Below are 23,194 nucleotides of genomic sequence, written 5' to 3'. Positions count from 1 at the left end.
TAGGTTTTAAAAAATAAACTGAATATTCTTTTCTGTGAGTGTATATATGTAAACATGTATATATGTAAATGCATAGCAGAAGGTCTGGAAGGACAGACACAAACACCTAAGGAACAAAGGGAGCTCTTGGTTTCTATTTCATGTACTTTTAAATTATTTAAAATTTCTGCAACAGAAAGGGATACATATTTATGTATTACATGTGTAAATAAGTTGTTAGCCTAAATCTTCTCCCTGAAAGAACTGACAATTATTTTCAGACAAATATTTTTTTAAGAAAGAATTAGAATCACTTAAGCCATATTAGAAGGAAAGAGATGAGTAAAAAACACTTCAAAATAAAACACTGAATTAATATACTAGAAAGTAACAAACACACACAAATAATCTTACTTTTTCACAAGTCCTCCCTTCATTTACAATTATTCAAATGCATTTCTGCCTCACTTTACATACATTACCTCAAGGTTATGTTATAATTTAAAAAGAGAAGAACAAAAGAAAAAAAGAAAATATAACACAATTATAATTGTATACATATATGAATATGTATACATATATACATTTGTTAGATTTAATAGTTTTTAAGAGAAAGATAGAAATCCCACACAATATTAAGACTTATTAAACCACAGATTTTGTTATAAAGAGGGATATTCATACAGGCTCATTAGGTTTTTTTTAATATTTATTTTTATTTATTTATTTATTTGGCCGCCCGGGTATTTAGTTGCAGCACACAGGCTCTTCGTTGCCTCGTGAGAGATCTTCCTTGTGTCATGTGGGATCTTCAGCTGTGGTATGCGGGATCTTTACTTGCATGTGAACTCTTAGTTGTGGCATGAGGGATCTAGTTCCTGACCAGGGATTGAACCCGGGCCCCCTGCGTTGGGAGCACAGAGTCTTAGCCACTGGACCACCAGGGAAGTCCTCAGATTTGATTTTTTTTTTTTTAAATATAAGTGTCATAAAAATCCACACTGGCAGTTCTTAAGAAATGTTGGTAGAATTTCATGCTAAAGCTTTCAGCTGCAATACATTCGTGTAGCCCAACCTCAAATAGGCTTCATGTGATCAGTTTTACTTGCTTTGTTATATGTGCCATAATTCACGCTGCAATAATGCAGTCCATGAAACTGATCGGTCTAGCAACAACACTGATATCCTCCTCTATTATCCTTCCCCACCCACGAATAAGTATAGCTGGAAATAGATCTGAGAACAAGCAGGAAGCAGGAGAATAAGAGAAGTGATACAGAATTGAAGTGGGGAGGCAGAAGGGAGAGTAAATTACAAAAATAAGAACATCAACGGAAAGAAAAAGATGAAGGATACAATAAAAAGAGAAAGGACTGCACATACAGTGGATGGGGAAAGAAGACACTTATCACACCTCCTCCCCCAACAAAGCTAATCAAGACCACCAAATCCAATGTTTTCTCAGCCCTTTTTTCTCAGTCCTTAGTGCAACAGACATTATTGACCTCCAACTCAAAATTCTCCCTAAGTTGCAGTGAAACTGCACTATCCTACATGACTACTCAATAACTCACAATTTATCATCCCAAACCTGCACATTCCCCTAGGGTATACCCTAGGCATGCTTCCTCTCTTCTTTCTATTTCCTCTAAAAATGCAATCCTATGATTTAAACTATAACTTTAGGCAAATGAATCCCCAAACTAATCTCTCAACCCAACCCTTCTACCAAGTTCCACGCCTTCATCCCCATAAGAAATAGTTAACACCAAAACCATCATCTTTATCATATAACTAAGGTTCAAGCTCTCCTTTTAATTCTCTCTTTATGTTAATGGCACAACTTCCTAACATTAAAATTCAAAAAATTCTCAAAAACCTTTATAATACTTCCTTCTTCCATTTCCCCGTAACATTAAGTCACCTGCTCAGTTCAGTCTATTTTTCCATTAAAATATGTCTATCTTCCTTTCGCTTTCCATAGCTACCACCACCATTGATTCAATACCTTTTGAAAAAAAGTGATCTTCCTACCTAGAGTTTCTCTCCTCCCCACCAGTCCACTAAGCATAGAGTGACCAAATATTCCTTGAAAGTATAGTTTATCATGGCACTCTCCTCTGCTTTAAACAAACAAACCCTACCAAAAAAAGAAAATTCCCATAGTATGCCATTCAAGAATCTTAGTCAAGACTCACCTTATCTTTTAACAATTTCTTCTACTACTCATCCACATGTATACATACACAAAATTCCAGAATGTTAGATTCATTATTATTCAAATGTCTTACTCCAGTATTTTTGCTAATGCCATTGAGCTGGAATGTCTTGCCCATCCCAACTCTGCCTACCAAAATCCTACACATCCTGAAAGATCTAGGTGAAATTCAGCTTCTTTCATTAAGCACTCCTAGATCCCTACAACTAGAAATGATCACTGCCTCTCTCTCTTACGATTTGAATTCTGATTGTGTAGCTGTTCCATCTGCCCTACTGGATTATAAACTCTTTTGTAGTTATCATATCTTACTCATCTTTGTTATCTTCTACAGAACCTAGAAGAGTGTTTTGCATATAAATGATGTTCAATATGAATGCAGTTTCCAGGGGAAAAAGAAGAAAATGGTTCAAGTAAATACAAACAAGTTGCCAGTGATAAGCATCTAAAGTGTCAGCAGTCACAGAAGACAAAAAAAAGGTCAATATGCAGAAAAAAGAAACAAGATGAGTAACAATACAGAGCCTTGCTTACACTGCAGCTAATTATCTCTCCAATTAAATTATAAATACTCTAAAAGCAAGAAATATAAATAGGGCTTCCCTGGTGGCCCAGTGGTTGGAAGTCTGCCTGCCACTGCAGGGGACACGGGTTCGAGCCCTGGTCCAGGAAGATCCTGCATGCCGCAGAGCAACTAAGCCCGCGAGCCACAACTACTTTAGCCAGCGCACCTAGAGCCCGTGCTCGGAACAAGAGAAGCCACCGCAATGAGAAGCTCCCACTCGACGCAACTAAAGAAAGCCCATGTGCAGCAAAGAAGACCCAACGCAGCCATAAATTAATTTTAAAAATGCTCCTTTCAAAAAAAGAGAGAAATATAAATAGCTTTCCTCCTTGCATTCCCCCCACAGTGCCAAGTGTACAGCAGGCAGTAAGTGCTTGTTGAATCCACATAAGAAAGAAGTACAGGACAAATTAGAGAAATCATAATGTAATATAAGAAAGTACATAAATTCTTTTATAAAACTCTAGAAATAAGCAGGGTATAGTGGAGATACAACAAGATAAGAATAAGATAGTGTTGGAGTGGGGCAGTTGTCAGAAAAGTTTCCACAGAATTTGTTTTTTCATAGGAACAACTTAGAAATCTCACCTACTATCCTCATTTTACAGAGCAAAAAGTTGGGTCTCAGTGCACTTAAAAGATTTTCCCAGGCACAGACACTAAATGGCAGAACCAGGACAACAACTAATCAGGTCCCCTTGTTTCTAGTTAAAAACTCTTCTACCACACATTAGGAAAGAAAACCAATAACTATAAAGAGAATTATTTACCATGAATGTTTTTTGATATTTAAAAATAAGAGACAGTTTCTAACTCATAACCTGCACATATATAAGCACTACTTCTGGCTCTTCTGCATCAAGTCTTGCCCAGTAAATAGAGTTGTACGATAGGAGAAGAAATAATGTATAAACAGGCTACAGAAACTTGGAAGGAAAAGAAGAAAACTTTTCCTTCCTATTTAAGGGATGGCTGAGATCTGACAGGCATGAGGCAGATGGTATTTAAAACACCTGACTCCTCCTCTGGAGTTGTTTACCCATCCACACAGAGGGAAACTGCTGAAATCAGGGTGAATTGTCCTTATGGACATAACTGTAAAAACTGATACGCTAAGAACCCCGAGATTTGAAAGACTTATGCAGACCCAGTCGACTAAGAACACAAGGATTTGTGAACTGCTGAAATGAGGGAGTGTCATGGAGCTTCTGCTGCTTGTGCTTATATAATCAGGGGCAATAATAACTGACCTCTGAAGACTCCTTCTTTTCTAGTATTCCTTAATTCTATGTTTCTTTTTTTTTTTATAACGGGGAAATAGTACAATGACTCATACAGTAACAACATTCTATGTTTTGTACAGCAGTGCAAAAAATGGTTCTGCCTCAAGATATGAAGAGGAAGTTCAAACTGTACAATTCTTATGTCTCCTACTACTCAGGAATAGGCCAAAATAAAAAAAGAAAGAAATCAAAAAAAGGAATAGGCAGGTTGCTTTGGCTAACATATTAGAGGCCAAAAGCAAAGAAAAGAAAAAAAAGGGACAAAATGTTGAAAATGGGACAGTTTAAGACAGCTGGAGATGAAGAAACTTTAAATGGATTGTAATTCAGTAGTCTCCCCTTACCCTGGGGGGATATATTCTAAAACCAGTTGGATGCCTGAAATCACAAATAGTACTGAACCCTATGTATACTATGTTTTTCCTACAATACATACGATAAAGTTTAATTTATAAATTAGGTACAGCAAGAGAATATTCAAATTGCCAGCATCACTACTCTTATGCTTTGGGGCCATTATTAAGTAAAATAAGGGTACATGAATATGACGGTAGATCTGATAACTGAGATGGCTGCTAAGTGACTAACAGGTGGGTAGCGCATGCAGTGTGTGGATGTGCTGGGCAAAGGCATGATTAACTAACTGGGAGGGATGGAGCAGGACAGTGCAAGATTTCATCATGCTACTCAGAACAGCACACAATTTACAACTTATGAATTGTTTATTTCTGGAATTTTCCATTTAATATTTTCAGACGGTGGTTGACCCCAAGTACCTGAAACCACAGAAAATGAAACCTCGGACAGGTGGTCTACTGTACAGTGGAAATAACTCAGGCTTTGCAGTTAGACATATTTTTTTGTTTGTTTGTTTGTTTTTTTTGTTTTGTTTTTGTTTTTTTAACATCAGTTAGACATATTAAGTTCAAATTTCAGCTCTACCACCAACTGACCAACTGACACAAACAAGCTACTGAATTGTGTTGTGCCTCAGCATTCTCATCTGTCAAAGACAACAGCATTTATCTTTTAGATTTTTTAGAAGAATTAAAGGCAACATATGCATTATTTCCAACACATGCCCAGTATATTAAAGGCACTTGATAAATGTAGCCATTATTGTTAAAAACAAATAGTAGAATTTTATTAGTAAAGCCTCTAGTAACATGCATAGAGTGACAAAATAGTATAGCAGTAGTAGTCCCAAGAACACCAAAAGAAAAGTAACAGGAAAACAAAAATACTTATATACCTATAGGAAAGCCAAGCCAGGCATAACATGGAAGAGTGGTTTGGGCTCCCTCTCCTGCCATAGCAAAAGATTTCAAGTCAGGTTTTCTTCATTGACCTAGCAGGAAAAATTTGCCTCTAAAGCAGAAGTATAATTACTTCTTCTTTTTTCAATATATTGTAAAACAAAGATATTAAGTAGTGAGATATTATAATTGGTATCTAGGTTACAGAATTAAACCACTCTAGTCACTGAATCTTACACTATAGTTGTTATATAAAATGTGACAAATATTGAGCTTCCCTGGTGGCACAGTGGTTAAGAATCCGCCTGCCAATGCAGGGGACACGGGTTCGAGCCCTGGTCTGGGAAGATCCCACATGCTGCAGAGCAACAGAGCCCGTGTGCCACAACTACTGAGCCTGCACTCTAGAGCTCGCAAGACACAACTACTGCAGCCCACGTGCCTAGAGCCTGTGCTCCACAACAAGAGAAGCCACTGCAATGAGAAGTCCAAGCACCGCAATGAAGAGTAACTCCCGCTCACCACAACTAGAGAAAGCCTGCATGCAGCAATGAAGACCCAACACTGACGAAAATAATAAATAAATTTTAAAAATAAATAAATTTATTTTTTTAAAAGAGAAATGCATAATAAAAGACCCTTGACTATCCAGCCCCAATTTCTCTTTAAAAAAAAAAAAGTGACACATTCTAGACCTCTTAAGTCGACATTATACAATTATTTAGTTAAAATTATACTCTATAATGCAAACAGTAAATCATATAGTTCTTTCCGGTTAATGTAATAACATAAGTGGGAACAAATGCTCTTTTTATACACTCCTAATTATATTTTTTCATACAACCAATTAAGGTTCTAAATTTTTAAAAGTTATGTATTTAGCTAATACCACTAAATAACTCTCCTATAGGTGCTTTATCTATTTCAGTTCAATGTAGAATATGCTCTTAATAAAATTTTACAAAACAAATATACCTATTAAGGCCCTAATAAGTATACAGGGAGGAACTGTTTCAAGCTTCCAAAGCTAGGTTAGAAGAAGCCTTGCTGTTTCCACCCAGGTCTCTTGGTCTCCTTCTGCCATGTAAGAAATCCTACTATCCTGATGAGGAGATCATGTAAAAAGGCACCGAGGTGACAGGAGAGAGAGGGGACCAGCTCAGCATCTCATCATCCCTGACAGGCAACAGGCACATGAGTAAAGTCATCATGGACTCACCAGACAAGACTAACCATCAAATGAACACCACTGAGTAACCCCAGTCAGCCCCGAATGAAGCAAAATTACCTAGCCAATCCTGCTGAATTCCTGACCCAGAACATCATTAGATACAATAAAATGGTTGTTGTTTTAAGCCTCCAAGTTTTAGGTTAGTTTGTTACACAGCAATACCTAATGCAGCCTTCACAAAATCTTCTTATGCTCAAAGAAGTTGGGCTAAGTTATGTATGTACAAGACATGCAGGGCTTCCCTGGTGGCTCAGTGGTTGAGAGTCCGCCTGCCGATGCAGGGGACATGGGTTCGTGCCCCGGTCCGGGAAGATACCACGTGCCGCGGAGCGCCTGGGCCTGTGAGCCATGGTCGCTGAGCCTGCGCGTCCGGAGCCTGTGCTCCACAACGGGAGAGGCCACAGCAGTGAGAGGCCCGAGTACCACAAAAAAAAAAAAAAAAAAAGAAAAGAAAAAAAGACATGCAATGACTTCAGAGAAATGTTAAAACAGAGTATCTTATAAAAACAACTGATATTTTAAAATCTACGATGAAGGGCTAGAATAAAGATGCTTAGCAATATATAATGTCAAAGCTATAAAGAGAATCAAACATCTATAAATTATTTCCTGCCTCAGTATCTGTGACACTGCATAGCTCAGTTTTCCTATGTAGTTCCCATGAATGTTATACTTCATATAACGCTCTAACTAGAACTTCTTTAACTCTTTATTGAAATCCTACCACACTGTCTTTCAAAGTTTCTCTCAAAACACCCTCTCCTTCCTCCTGCATCCCTTCGGGAGAGGAAAGGGATTCTTAAGAAAGAAAGGGATCCTTAACATCTACCTGCGCCCACTCCCACTAGCTACCACCACTACTTTCCATTTGCCTTGTGGTATTTAACTTACTGTACTAAATATTATAACTACTTTTTCTAGTACCCTGCTAGATTGTTTAAGTTACTTGAAGGCATGGACTGCAAACTATTGATTTAGTCATTTTTGTTAACACCTACCACAGCATCTAAGTACTAAAAATGTTTAAGTTGAATAATTATACACTCTGCTACTAGAGATCTCAGATTTTAAAGACAAACACAATGCTTGATGTACCACAAACAAATCACTTCCTGAACGTTACAAATTAATCTTTCTGTAATTCAACCTGTTCCTGATTATAATTGATAACCTTTCACTGTTATAAAATTATATACCCAATTATCAAGTACATGTAGAAAAACCAAAAGCTTTCTTATATACCAGTAATAATCTGGAAAAAAAAACTCCCCAAAATAAAACAAAATACAAGAAAACTCATAATATGTATTAAATATCAATAAATTTTACAGAGATATAAAAGAATAGGTAAAGATATACATGTAGCTTTTAAGTACAAAGATAATTCTGTAACAATTACAGTTTGCCCCTAATTCAATCAATATATTTAATAAAAATCTCTACGGGATGGGGGGGAGGGGGTACTTTACAAAATAACTCTTAAGTTAATCAAAAAGGAAAAATAAGAGTAAAGGAACCTTGATCCAAAACTCAAATACAGGGCTTCCCTGGTGGCGCAGTGGTTAAGAGTCCGCCTGCCGATGCAGGGGACACGGGTTCATGCCCTGGTCCGGGAAGATCCCACATGCCCCGGAGCGGCTGGGCCCGTGAGGCGTGGCCGCTGAGCCTGCACGTCCGGAGCCTGTGCTCCGCAACGGGAGAGGCCACAACAGTGAGAGGCCCGCGTACTGGAGAAACAAACAAACAAAAAAAAAAACAAAACTCAAATACAAAAATTTTCCGAAGGCATCACAGACCTAAATTTAAAACCTAAAACTATAGAGTATCTAAAAGAAAACATAAGAGAAAATCTATATGACCTTGGGTTAGGCAAAGCTCCCTTAATTCAGACACAAAAAGCACAAACCATAAAAGAAATAAATTATAAAGTGGACCTAATCAAAATTCAAATTTTCTGCTGTGAAAAAGTATAAAGGACAATATTAAGAGAAAGAAAAGCCAAGGAATTGGAGAATATATTTGCAAAAATACGTATCTCATATGGAACTGTTCACAGTATAGAGAACTTTCACAATTTCCTAATAATAAGAAAACACCCAATAATAGACAATTTGAACAGACATGCACAGAAGAGAGATAGGGATGGAAAATAAGCACATGAAAAGATGTTCAACATCACTAATCATCAGGAATTGCAAATTAAAACCACAATGAAATACTACTACATGTCCACTAGGATGGCTAAAATTTAGTAAACTGACAATATCAAAGGGCTAGTGGGAATGAAAAATGGTACAGCCACTTTAGAAAAGTTTGACAGTTTCTTATGAAGTTAAACATGCACTTAACCATACAACCCAGCAATTCTACTTCTAGGTATTTACGGAAGAGAAATGAAAACATATATCTATCCCAAGATTTGTATGTAAATGTTTGTAGCAGGCTTTTTAATAATTTAAATAATTTTAAATAATTTAAATAATTTTTATTAAAAAGCAGGCTTTTTAATAAAAAAAAGAAACAATCCAAATGTCCATCAACTGGCAAACGAAAAACCAAAGTGTGGTGTCTCCATACAATGAACTACTACTAGAAATAGAAAAGAATGAACTGATTAATGTAACAACTCAAAAGCAACATGCTAAGTGAAAGAAGCCAAACATGAAAAAAGTTAGATAGTTCAACTTAAAAGACATTCTGAAAAAGGCAAAACCATTGGGACATAAAACAGATCACCCCCAGAATGGAAGTAGTGGGAGAGCACTAAGTGGCAAGAGGGAACTTTTTTTTTTAATTTTATTGAACTATAGTTGATTTACAGCATTGTGTTAATTTCTGCTGTACAGCAAAGGGACCCAGTTACATATATTCTTTCTCATTATCTTTTCCCCTCATGGTTTATCACAGAATATTGAATACAGTTCCCTGTGCTATGCAGTAAGACCTTGTTTATCCATCCGATATATAATAGCTTGCATCTGCTAATCCCGACCTCCCAATCTTCCCTCCCTCATCCCCCCTTCCCCTTGGCAACCATAAGTCTGTTCTCTATGTCTGTGAGTCTGTTTCTATTTTGTTATGTTCATTTGTGTTGCATTTTAGATTCCACATATAAGTGATATCATACGGTATTTTTTTTTCTCTTTCTGATTTACTTTGATTACTATGATATAATCTCTAGGTCCATCCATGTTGCTGCAAATGGCATTATTTCATTCTTTTTTAATGGCTCAGTAATATTCCACTGTATATATACACCACATCTTCTTTATCCTGGCATCTGTTGATGGACATTTAGGTTGTTTCCAAGCCTTAGCTATTGTAAACGGTGCTTCTATGAACATAGGGGTGCATGTGTCTTTTCAAATTATAGTCTTGTCTAGGTATATGCCTAGGAGTATATAGCATCTCTATTTTTAGTTTTTTTAAGGAACCTCCACACTGTTTTCCATAGTGGCTGCACCAATTTACATGGGTGGCTGCACCCAATTAAATCAACATTGCAGGAGGGTTCCCTTTTCTCCTTACCCTCTCCAGCATTTATTATTCGTACTTTTTAAAATTAATTAATTTGTTTGTTTGTTTGTTTTTGGCTGCGTTTGGTCTTCGTTGCTGCGCACACACTTTCTCTAGTTGCAGCGAGCAGGGGCTACTCTTCATTGCAGTGCGTGGGCTTCTCGTTGCGGTGGCTTCTCTTATTGCGGAGCACGGGCTCTAGGCATGCGGGCTTCAGTAGTTGTGGCTTGCAAGCTCTAGAGCGCAGGCTCAGTAGTTGTGGCACACAGGCTTAGTTGCTCCGCGACATGTGGGATCTTCCCGGACCAGGGCTCGAACCCGTGGCCCTGCACTGGCAGGCGGATTTTTAAGCACTGTACCACCAGGGAAGTCCCTATTTGTAGACTTTTTAATGACGGCCATTCTGACCAGTGTGAGGTGGTACCTCATTGTAGTTTTGATTTGCATTTCAAAGAGGGAAATTTTTGATTTTTAGTAGTATGTGATAAAAGCTGGCATTCTATATCTGTGTGGAAAGGAAAAACTATTCAGTGAATGGTATTAAAAACTAATTACTGGGGGCTTCCCTGGCGATGCAGTGGTTGAGAGTCCGTCTGCCGATGCAGGGGACACGGGTTCGTGCCCTGGTCCGGGAAGATCCCACATGCCGTGGAGCGGCTAGGCCCGTGAGCCACGGCCGCTGAGCCTGCGCATCGGGAGCCTGTGGTCCGCAACGGGAGAGGCCACAACAGTGAGAGGCCCGCGTACCGCAAAAAAAGAAAAAAAAAACAACTAATTACTGGAACAAAATTAATTATGATTCCTACCTAATTTTATGTCTAAATAAATTCCAAACAGAGCAAAGGTTTTCATTTATAATTGCATTACAGATTTTGTAAACAAGCTCAGATTAAAAATATAAAATATCCTGTTTGTACAATGTGTAGTAAGTTTAATTTTTTGAGGTTAGAATATATAAAATAGCAATTGTGATAATTCAAGATCAGTCAAACATTCAATTATTATTATCCACACAGTTCATTTTCTTTCTAGTTATCATGCCATTAATACCTGCCTCTTGTGCTCACCTGACAATCTGCCCATTGTTTGTGAGCAGCTGGTCAACTTCTCATCCCATTATCACCTTCTGCTGTTTTCACATTTGAAATAACCTGCCAAGATTTTCCTGAACAACAATCAGACATCTCTTCTGAGGAGGCAAAAACAGCCGTAACGTAGTGCAACTTATTCATTTCTCAAAGTTATCAAGTACCCAGAAGTTGAAGGCCTGACCTGAAACAAGATAATCACAGCCCCAGATTCCAGAGAGCTTACAGTCTGGTGAAGAAGACAACTAAACATGTGATTAAAATGAAGTGAAGAAAATGAAAAGACAACCCTCAGAATGGGAGAAAATATTTGCAAACAAAGCAATCGACAAGGGATTAATCTCCAAAACATACAGACAGCTCATGCAGTTCAATATCACAAACAACCCAATCAAAAAATGGGCAGAGGGGCTTCCCTGGTGGCGCAGTTGTTGGGAGTCCGCCTGCCGATGCAGGGGACGCGGGTTCATGCCCCGGTCTGCGAAGATCCCACGTGCCGCAGAGCGGCTGGGCCCGTGAGCCATGGCCGCTGAGCCTGCGCGTCTGGGGCCTGTGCTCTGCAGCGGGGGAGGCCACAGCAGTGAGAGGCCCGCATACAGCCAAAAAAAAAAAAAAAAAAAAATGGGCAGAGGATCTAAATAGACATTTCTCCAAAGACGACATACAGATGGTTAAAAAGCACATGAAAAGATGCTCAACATCATTAATTATTAGAGAAATGCAACTCAAAACTACAATGAGGTATCACCTCACACCAGTCAGAATGGCCATCATTTAAAAGTCTACAAATAATAAATGCTGGAGAGGGTATGGAGAAAAGAGAACCCTCCTACACTGTCGGTGGGAATGTAAATTGATACAGCCACTATGGAGAATATGGAGGTTCCTTAAAAAACTAAAAATAGAGCTACCATATGATCCAGCAATCTCACTCCTGGGCATGTATCTGGAGAAAACCATAATTCGAAAAGATACACGCACTCCATTGTTCTCTGCAGTGCTATTTACAGTAGCCAGGACATGGAAGCAACCTAAATGTCCATCAACAGAGGAATGGGTAAAGAAGATGTGGTACATATATACAATGGAATATTATTCAGCCATGAAAAAGAATGAAATAATGCCATTTGCAGCAACATGGATGGACCTAGAGATCATCATACTAAGTGAAGGAAGTCAGAGACAGATATCATATGATATTGCTTATATGTGGAATCTAAAAAAGGCTATAAATGAACTTATCTACAAAACAGAAACAGAGTTACAGATGTAGAAAATAAACTTACGGTTACCAGGAGGTAAGTCGGGGGGATAAATTGGAAGATTGGGACTGACATATACACACTAGTATATATAAAATAGATAACTAATGAGGACCTACTGTATAGTACAGGGAACTCTACTCAATTGTCTGTAATGGCATATATGGAAAAAAATCTAAAAAAGAGTGGATATATATATAATAGATTTGCTTTGCTGTACACTTGAAACTAACACAACATTGTAAATCAACTATACCCCAATAAAAATTTTAAAAAAAAATGAAGTGAAGAAAGTCAGGATATGGCAAAGTGATATGGGAAGAGACAGCAAGGAGACCTAATCTAGTCCAGGGAGTAGCAAAGGCCTCCCTTTCAAGTTCAGTCCTAAAAGATGAGTAAGTTCAGTGGAGTAGAAGTGTGGAACTAGAGATGGAAGGATAATGGATGGAGAAAGTTCTAGGCAGCAAGGAGCACTGAGAAGAAGCTGAAGAGCTAAACGAGGATATGATCATCCAGAACCTTAGGGGACATTTTAAGGAATTTGAACATCATCTCATAAACAGAAAAGTGACATCAAATAGGCATTTAGATCTCTAGTTATCACTTAGGCTGTAGAATGAAAAATGAAATGAAAGATCATAGATGTGAAGTAGAGAGCCCAATAAGGAAGCAGTTATACAATAACTGAGGTTAGAGATAATTAGGCTAGAGATAATTAGCTTTCAACTAATACTAAAAGAAAGGAAGGCATAAAAGTAGATAGATGGGAAAGACAGTGGCTAGAAGCGAAAAGATCTGGCTACAGGTGTGATAAAGTTAAAGTGGAGAATTCAGTATTCAAACTTGAGCACTGAGGTAAGGAGCATACATAGAAAGACAAATTTGGGTAAGGGAGACAATGAGTTGTGAACATATTACTCTTACAGTTCTATGGACCACCTAATAGTGGTCATGTCAAGGAGGCAACTGAATACACAGATCTAAACCTCTGGACTAAGCTAAGATTTGAGGAGTGCTAACAATAGACATAAGAAAACTAACAGGGTCATTAGCAAAGCCAGAGGGTCTACTACTGTAAAAGGGCCCCAAACTAAACCAAATGCTAAAATAGCTGCAGCAGAGATAAGGAAAATGGCAGGGGATGCTAAAAGGGGAAGGACAAATGGAATGTAAACTGTCAAACTGTTGAGTGGAGTGAAGGTTAAGGGACCATGCCTAATCTTGGGGTTTTTAGAGACCTTTTGAAGACTGTGAACAGCTGGTTACCTAAGAATTAATGATCTGAGATTATTTGCTCCTCACAGAAAAAGCCCTCCACATACACACACTGAAGCACACATGTTAACTGAACAGAATCTCCTACATACAGAGCAACATTTTTAAACCTCACCCTTGGACTCACTACTAATTTGACATGCATCTGATAACAGAACTTTAATAAGGTACTTGCCTCCATCTCAAACTCACATCCATCTTTTTGAACCAGTTCTCTTACAGGCATACCCACATTTTTTCAAAAAATGCTTATTCTCTCCATCTGAAAGCATAAAATAACATGTAAATTCTCCTTTCTTGCTATATATTTGAAAACCATGATGCCCTATCATATAATCCCTCTTAAAATCTTCCTTTTCATGTCCAGGAGCACCAATCATTTCACCACTAAAATCACGTCATTTCACTACTACAGTAGTCTCCAATACCCCTGACTCTACAATTTTCTCAGCCAATCTCTCCTAAACAATGCTACTAAAGTAATATTCCTAAAATACCAGTTTGAATATATTATCGCCCTACTAATAAACCGTGCCTTGCTGTTACCCACAGAATGAAGTCTGAACTCCTTATCCAGACAGACAGAAAGCAGATTATGGCAGACTTTCAACTGCCATGCAGTCCTATCTCACAACTTTGTACAAAATCATCAATCCCAGCCAAATGGTTCTTCTCACAGACCACTGAACATGCCAGACACACTCCTGTCTCTACAATCTTGCTCACACCATCCCTCCTGCGTAACAAGCCTGTCTCCATCATCTCCATTTATATAAGTCCTAATTTTCCATCAAAGCTCAGTTCATTTACTTGGCAAACTATCTCACAATGCAAGGTACAATTCTGGATGAAGGAGTTTTAAAAATATTAACATGGTTTGCACAGTAGTTTAGAGAGAGAGCTCTGAGGTCAAACTATCTAAAGATCTGAAACCTAGATTTACTACTTATTTCATATCCTTCAGCAAGTCATTTAAATTATTCTGAGCTTCCATAAAGCACTTTCAAAAGTCTACTATCTAAACTTTAAAGAAGTTGTGAAAATTAAATAAAAATTTATATAAAGTGCTGAGTATATAGTTCTATAAATGTTAACCCTTGTTCTTATTTTTGTTGTTTCTGTCCTCAAGAAGCTTATATTCTAGCACAAACTGCACCTAAGTACTCACTGCATCAGCTTGTAGCCCATCTCAAAAAAGCTTGACAGAATTTACTAATTCTGACATTTTCATTATCCTCAAAGGAGAAAACCAAAAGTATACTGTTCTGGTTTCTTTTGTATTAATTAAATTTTTTTCATGATAAAAAGTTAAATATTTTCAAAAAAAAGTTAAATATTTTAAATCTAAAATTCAAAAAAAATGTACAAAGTTTAATGTACCTTCAGAAATAAAAATGTTTAAAGTGATAAAAAATTAGTTTAGTTGGTAAGAGTGTACATTTATTATTAATTCTCCTTAATCACACACACACAAAGATTTTATATAAGCCACAATTATTTCATCAGAATTCTTTTTACTCTAACTGAAAAAATATCATTATCTTTTCAATATCCTATTTTAAGTAGTTTATCTGTAATTTGAAACTTTAATTCATTTGAGGATGGTGAAAAATTAATGACATTTACTATAATAACTGGAAACCTCTGACATATAAACTTCTTTCAGCAAGTTAGTATGGTTCATACTAATACCAAAAATTCTCAGAAACCAGGATACCAATGGGAAAACTATACAGGTTATACATACCCATGAATTCAGTGAAACTAAACGTGTCCAATGTGTTATACAGGAAAGAATGGTTAGGAACTAATATCCCTACAAATGCCTACCATATACCAGGCTCATGTAATTCTAACAACCATGCTGTGGACACCGATAATAACAGATGAGTATGAGCTCGAAAAGATTAAGTGATTTCACCAGTGTCCCACAAATAGGAACAAATCAAAATAAGGCTAAAATTTAAGATCTCTTCTTGAAAAACATACCACAACAATAGGGAAAAAAAGAACTAGAAACATAAATTCCACCTTTAATGTAACTAGGAGATACTGTAACTGTAACCTGAGATATAATTTATAAAGACAGAACGTTGATGGTGGAATGGTAAATGACCTGGCATAAATGGAAGAAGGTTAAGGTAAGTCCCTATAGAAAGAAATAATGACAAAGAACCCTGTTTACTCTGCAGCACCCCAGAAGGGCTTAGAAATGGGAGGTGCTGGGAAAGGCAAGATGACAGAACCACACTGCTTCACCCCCCGCCCACGCTCCCACCCCCACACTCCTAAGGGAATGAGAAGTGTTCAGCAAAACTGAATCACACGGTGGCTCCAGCCTCAGGGGCGACACACACAGAAAAAGGGAGAAGCGAGTGCTGGTATGAATACAAGGAGACTAAGTGAAAAATTTAGAAACTGGTGAGACCTGTAGTAGCTTTCTTCCTCCACCCAGCACTAGAACTCTGCCATCAATACTCATTACTTCTGCCAATCCTCTCCTCGCTCCATTATTCCACTTATGCAGACGGACAGAAAAATGAAGGACCATTATTTGAAGAAACTGAAAGCCTTCTTACCCACCACCTAGAGAAGAAAAAATAAAGATAAAAACAAGGGAGTTCATTAGTCACTAAGCTATGCTCATGCATGCCCAGTGAGCTTTCAATTAGTTTTGCAACATTCTCTTGAATATGAAGGAACTGCTGAGGATCACACAGATCTGAAGAAAGCCTTCAACAACAAAAAAAAGAGACCAAAACAAACAGAAAAAAGAAAAACCAAAAACAATGCAAGGCATGGAAGAAAATGTCAAAGAAACTGTAATTAATATCCTTGAAGAGATAACAGAAGATGCTGTACCCATGAAAAAGAAACAAGATGCTATAATACAGAAATAGAGAAGAGCTCATAAAACTTTTTTTTTTTAAAAGATACCTGAAATTTTAAAATTCAGTGAAAGGGTTGAACTCTCCCAGATAGGACAAAAGACAGTTTTTTGGAGATCAAATTTCTCAGCATCAACATTGGAAGCCAAGCAATAAAGGAACACCTCCAAACTTTTAAGGAAAAATGATTTCCAACAGTCAAGTGTGACTCAACAGCACAACAGTCAAGTGTGAGGGTAAAAACGAACCCCCCCCCAAAATATCTCATGCACTCTTTCACGGTAATAGTAGAGAAACCAAAAAGAAGGAATAAACTAAAAGGAAGGCATGGGATCCAGGAAAAAAGGGACTCAACAAAAGTGAAAAAAATTCCCAGAATGTCCCAAGATAACAGCTTTGCAGCAGGCCTAAACAGAAAACAATCCAGAATAAAGCAGGAAGGACAGCTACAGAAGGGATGACTACAGGAATAAGTGGAAGTGGTAAGTTTATGTGACAGATTTGACCATGTGGAAAATTGTACTGAGAAGCATTTTACCGAGCTGCTGGAGGATACAGAAAGACAAAACTAAGCAAATGAAAAAACAAGGCATGAAAAGCAAAAGGTTACACGGGAAAACTAAATCATAGTAAACTACTATCTCAGCAGTGACAAATATTTGGTTGGAATGATGAAAACTCTCAACGTGAATTTAACCTGAAATTGCAGAATAACCGTATTAGAAAGATGGAGGAAAAGCCTAGTTTGAAAAACCTTTTAACATCTATCCCTTTAAAATCATTGATAATTACATACCTCAAATTATTCAATTCTATGGAAAGCCTCTATTTTCATTAAATTCTGTAACTACACTTTCAAGGCAAAAATTTAGTGAAATGCACTGGTTTTGTCTTGGGCTACTTCACAGGGTCATTTTAAGGAAATAAGGTAATAAATGCAAAGCAAAAATTCTAACAAAAATTAGAAGATCTATACAAGTTTTACTGGTTACTGGAATCAGTTAAGGCAGCTTATTATCTAGTAATATGTTTGTTCTATTGTTTGCTATAATTCTTTTTTTTAATATTTATGTATATATTTATTTTGGCTATGCCTGGTCTCAGTTGTGGCACACGGGGTCTTCGTTGCAGCATGTGGCATCCTCAGTTGCAGCATACAGGATCTTCTTACTGCAGCATACAGGATCTTCTAGTTGCAGCATGTGGACTTCTTAGTTGCAGCATGCATGTGGGACCTAGCTCCCCAACCAGGGATCGAACCTGGGCCCCCTGAACTGGGAACACGGAATCTTACCCACTGGACCGCCACACAAGTCCCTGTTTGTTGTAATTCTAAATGTTGGACACCTTCAGCACATGTTCACTTTTACCTTCCACATTTACCAGTTAATAATTTATTTAATCTTACAGGAAAATGGGCTGCGAACTCTTTAGTAGTTTACCTCTTTATACACCAAAATTTTTATTTCATAGTTTTAAAAATCTAGGACTTCCCCGGTGGCTCACTCGTTGGGAGTCCGTCTGCCAATGCAGGGGACACGGGTTCGAGCCCTGGTCCGGGAGGATCCCACATGCCGTGGAGCAACTGAGCCCGTGCACCACAGCTGCTGAGCCTGTGCTCTAGAGCCCATGAGCCACAAGGGCTTAAGCCCAGGCGCCTGGAGCCTGTGCTCTGCAACAAGAAAGGCCACCATAGTAAGAGGCCTGCGCACAGCAGCGAGGAGTAGCCCCCGCTGGCACAACTGGAGAGAGCCCGTGGGCAACAATGAAGACCCAACGCAGACAAAAATAAATAAATAAATTTTAAAAATAAAATAAAAAATAAAACTAATTTTAAAAAATCTAAAATGTTTTGCACTTTTCTTTTTATAAGAAATAAATTTAACTTTTACTTGATGACTCAGGCTGTCATGCAAGTCGGCTACAGTACTATGACTAGATGGCCTCAGAGGTTTTAGGTCTGTAAGGCATCAACCCTTATGCCAAATGGACATAGACTGGTATGCTTTTATAACCTTCCTGTTCATCACACTTAACTTTCAGATCTACTGTCAACGATCCTTCCTCTATCTGGATTGACCCATCTTTTATTTACTATGGGGTTAAAAAAAAATCATCATGCTTCTGACTCAACATTTACTAAATGCCCTGCCTTTCATACACACACTTTCATTTAATCCAAATAACTTTTGTTAGAATGGTAGTCAATGTAAAAATTTAGCAGTTCTGACTAAAGACTTTAAAAAAAACTACTACAAATAAATACAGGAGTTTAATTGCTTAATGGAGTTTGGGGGCTGCATCTTTTGGATGGTTTGGGGGGTTTTGTTTGTTTTTTGAGAGAAGGATTTATTTTCCTTGCTTTGGTGTCTTTATAACTAATTTCCAGTTCTGATCAAGATTGGTCAATCAATGATCTATGGGATAATTGTGGGAGTCACTGAACTATCCTATGTGCTATCCTATCAACTATCCAACTTAGAGCAATACCAAAAAGAGATATATACTTAAAACTACAGACACGTGGTCATCCATTCACTAAGACTTTCACAAAAAACGCAGAAAAATGAGAAATGTATTGCAAATTAGGACTTTTATATTTGCAATTATATCTATATTAAATGCATGTATATAATTTTGTTATTTTAATACTTCTGTTGCTTAAAAAATTTCTTAGTTGAATAAAACAGAACCTCAATTCAGTTAAATCTGAACTTCAGAAGGATATGAGTACTTCCCAAATTAAGAGGTAAAGATTTTCACCATTAAATGTATCACCAAGACACTGAAAAGCAATCCTTCTCATTGATTTTTAGTTATTCCTCTATAAAATAGAAGCATTTCCATTAAAAAAAAGAAAGAAAGAAAAGAAAATCTTACCATAGTGTTACTATCTAGTCACTACTCAAAAAACCTACATAAATCATGGAATAAAAGCTATCATTGCTTATATTCAGGCTTAATAATGTAAGCTGTAGCCTTCAAAAGGAGGATTCTAAATGTAATTTAAAAGACTAGAAAACTTTCTCTTTAACAGCCATTTCACTTTAAAAGCAATTTATGTGCTCCAGAGAATTGTTAAAGAATGCTTACTTATTTATTTTCAGCCATTCCAATACATCGACAATGTTATACCCATATTCACGTTCTCATTCAAAGAACTTAGAAGAGCAAATACACTGTTTACACATCACAAATAAGACTGATATTGAGCTGCAAATGCTGACTTCCAGGCACCTTCAAATTTTAAATGTAATTATTAAAACAAAATTGCTTTAAAATACTAATCACCTAAAATCCCAGCCTAAAAGTCGTATAAATTCCATCCTCAAAACCACTTTCCTGGAAACAACACTCTCCAAAGCTGAGGGATCCTTTACCTTGTGCCAGAGTACCTGATGCCTATGCTTAGACGTCAAAGCTTTGCTACAGGCAAAATATCAAAAAAGTAACACTGTTGCTACATACTCGTGCACAACATTTTTAAAAATTGCGAAAATATACCTTTCTAATTCAAACAGAGAATTTTTCATGATCTAAGCTACCATTAGATCAGCAACGCTAAAACTGCTTGACATTTCATTTTTCCTAAAACAAACAAAAATACTTTCACGATACTGTGTATCAATGTACATTTATAATAAAGATCACTACGTGCTTTAAGCTTTTGATCACATAAAGATCTAATTTTCAACCAGTCTCCACGTTGTACCACTGTCAAAACTGTGTATCAAACATCTAAATAGGTAGGACCATCTATTTTATAGAAATACTTCCTGAAAATTATATGACTAGCCTACTTTTTAAAAGAAAACCGCGCAGTCGTGTCTGAAAAGAACGCTTAAGAATTTGCCTTTCTCTGATGCTAAAACATTTTGCAGCAAGTACTTGGTCTGGCCAAAAAACGTCAATGCTCCTGATTTTATCATTTGCTGCAGGAAAAAAAGAATATGGCTGAAAATTCTTTCTGAAGGGTGGTATTTCAAACAGGACCACTCACAACACTTAAGAATACGGAGCGGAGAGGAGGGTGGAGGGAGGGTACCTTATGAAACAGCACACTCCGGGCCCTGCACACTACCTCATTTCCCTAATAGGGATGAAAAGCTCAGGCCTCTGGTAGCTTCCAGCTGACGCCAATGCGCTCCACACCCCTTTTTTTGACAGGATTTTCTGGCGTTGGAGCCTGTGTCACAAATACAAATTCCGTGATCACGTCTAAACGGTCTAATAATCAAGCATCTTCTACAGGACCAAACCCTTTGCGATCCCATTCCCTCCCATCTCCCTCTGTAGCGAAACACACCTAGGCGGGTCCTCTACATCGAATTCTACAAATCCTGCCGCGCATTATCGAGGCAGAAACGATACAGAAAATAGATTTCAGCCATCCCCCTCGATGCTACCGAAATTACAGGCTCCATTTCCTGTCCCCATGGGGACCGCAAAATCTCCGAGGGAGAACCGGACGCCTCCCGCCCCCTCCAGGCTGGCGCAAGCGGCCCCCGCGCTCCCCCTGCCTGGGCCCCGCGGGCGCGAGCGGGTGGCGAGGACCCGGGGCGCCCTCCCTTCCCCCCACCCGGCGCCGGCACCCACCTCTCGGCAGCGGCTTCATCTCCCCATTCTCCTCGCGGGCTGCCCCGCCGGCCTCGCCTGCCCCGCCGAGGCCGTGCCTCCTCCTTTCCTTCTCTCGCTTCTCCTTGGGTCTGCGCGGCTTGGCGTTGGCTGAGGAGGCGGCGGCCGGCAGCAGGAGATGGTGAGGCTGAGCGTGCAGCAGCGTAGGAGGGACCAGCAGTTTGCGCGGCACCGGCTGGGACGAGGAAGCAGAGGCTGAGGAGGGGACGGCCGTGCCAGCGGAGAAAGAGAAATTGCTCCGAGCAGAGGACGGGGAGGGGGCAGCAGACAGAGCGGCGAAGCTCCAAGACCCAGGGCTGCCATAGCTCTGAGGCGAAGGTGCCGCGGAAGACTGCAGCTGCCTGCTGTTGCCGCCGCTGCCTCCTTCTCCGTTCAGTCTCCGCGGCGTCTTCTTCTCCTCAGTCCGGATCTTCTTGGCAGACAGAGGACCCGGCGGGTCCCGGGAGGGGGGCTGCAGCTTGGAAAACGGTTCTTTCTCCGAGACGGCGGCGGGGGCGCAGTGCACTAGGCTCGGCGGTTCCGCCATTTTGCGCTCCTGTTGTATTTACTCTCCTCTGCTCCCAGGCGCGGGGCAGGGGCGGGCTCTCCTCAGGGGGCAGGGAAGGGGCGGAGCGGCCGGGCCCTCCATTGGGCGAGCCACGCTGAGGGATATCTTAAGAACCAATCAAAAGCGCGAGTCTGGAGCCGAAGTTGTGGGGGGAATCGCCAAGCGTACCAGTTTTGGAGGTCACAGGGCCGCGGGGCGCGGCTAATGGCGGAGCAAGCTGTGAGGGGAGGGTCGTCCAGTTGTCGTCAGCGTGAACGCGGGTGCCCAGTGAGTGTCTGAGAGAACCCCAACTCCAGACCCCAAAGTCTGCCCCGGCCCCGCGCTCGTCTCTGCCTTGTCGACTTCGTCTTACACCACTGTCCCTTCCTTTTTCTCTGGGGGGTCCTTTTGGTCCCTCCCCTGCCTTTTCCCGCTCAGAAAGCCGAATTTCGCAGATTCTCAGCTCCGAGGAGAAAATTTTGCCGGAAATTAAATCCTTCCTTCTGTTAGGCAGTAGTCGATTGATGGGAGGAGCTAAAAGTCACTTGGTGTCCCGACAAGATGTGTTACTCTTTTGCTAAGATCGTCATCTCTAATGCTTTGAGGGAGGTAACTTCTGCACACCTAGAACATTCGGATTACTACCGAGCTTGAAGGTAAGACTCTCCTGGAGAATTTTTTTTTTCAAGCGCTTGTGATTAGACCGTTAAAGCTTTTAATTTTATTATCATTATTATAACTCAGATTCGCTAAGAAAAATTCACTAGCGATATTTATAGATGTTTGAAAAGCAAGTTTTTTTTTTAAGTGTGTATTTTAGCGTTTAGTTAGCAGTCTGAGTGTTAGATGTTTTGTAAGCGCGTGCTGTGAATTGTACCTTAGAAGATAAGGAATTTGAGAAGATGGGTTACAGTAATTGCAACCAAGTGAAGAGTACGATTATAATTTTACCCTAAGGTCTTACATGAGACCAAGAAGTCAAAGGAACAGATGTAAAAATAAAAGTAGTCAAATGAGGAGATGACCAGTCAGAGGATATTTTGAGTCCCAAAAGGTGCCCTAAGCTGCCTGTAACTTTGTGGAAAACAATTAAAAGTAACTTTCCAGAATTACCAGTTCTCGTGACCTCATGAAGTTGGAATTCTTTATTTTGTTTTCACTTTTGAGGGGTAAAGGGGATTGGTTTTAATAATATTTTGGAGTCAAAATTTAATATTGGTTTATAGACTTTTTTTGAGGTGCATCAAATTTTTAAAGTAATGAAAACTATTCACTGTACTTTAATGCATAGCAATGAAAGCAAGTGTAAGCTGTGTAGTTGGAATTGACTGACAGTAGATGTCTTACTGAAAAGTGTGGACAGAGATTATGGAGCTGGAAATCATCTGCTACTGACTAGCTTTGTGACCTCAGTCAGGGTGTTCTTTATCTGTCTGAACTTCTGTTTCATTTATTAAGTGAGTGTATTTGAT

General features: G+C 39.0%; 1 protein-coding gene across 1 annotated transcript in view; it reads right to left on the bottom strand.

Annotated features, from left to right (window-relative positions):
* Positions 1–21,722, bottom strand: part of RSBN1L (round spermatid basic protein 1 like) — a gene marked incomplete at its 5' end in the record, with an annotated part of 64,690 nt that extends 42,968 nt beyond the window's left edge. Inside the window, one exon of the mRNA XM_082846432.1 lies at positions 21,158–21,722. Coding sequence (XP_082702558.1) covers positions 21,158–21,722 — 565 coding nt within the window. The remainder of the gene's footprint in view (positions 1–21,157) is intronic.
* Positions 21,723–23,194: the final 1,472 nt, after the last annotated feature.

Source organism: Leucopleurus acutus (genome assembly GCF_964270905.1).
Source record: "Leucopleurus acutus genome assembly, chromosome: 9".
In the NCBI taxonomy this organism is placed as follows: Eukaryota; Metazoa; Chordata; class Mammalia; order Artiodactyla; family Delphinidae; genus Leucopleurus; species Leucopleurus acutus.
This window is presented reverse-complemented; position numbering and strand designations above follow the sequence as displayed.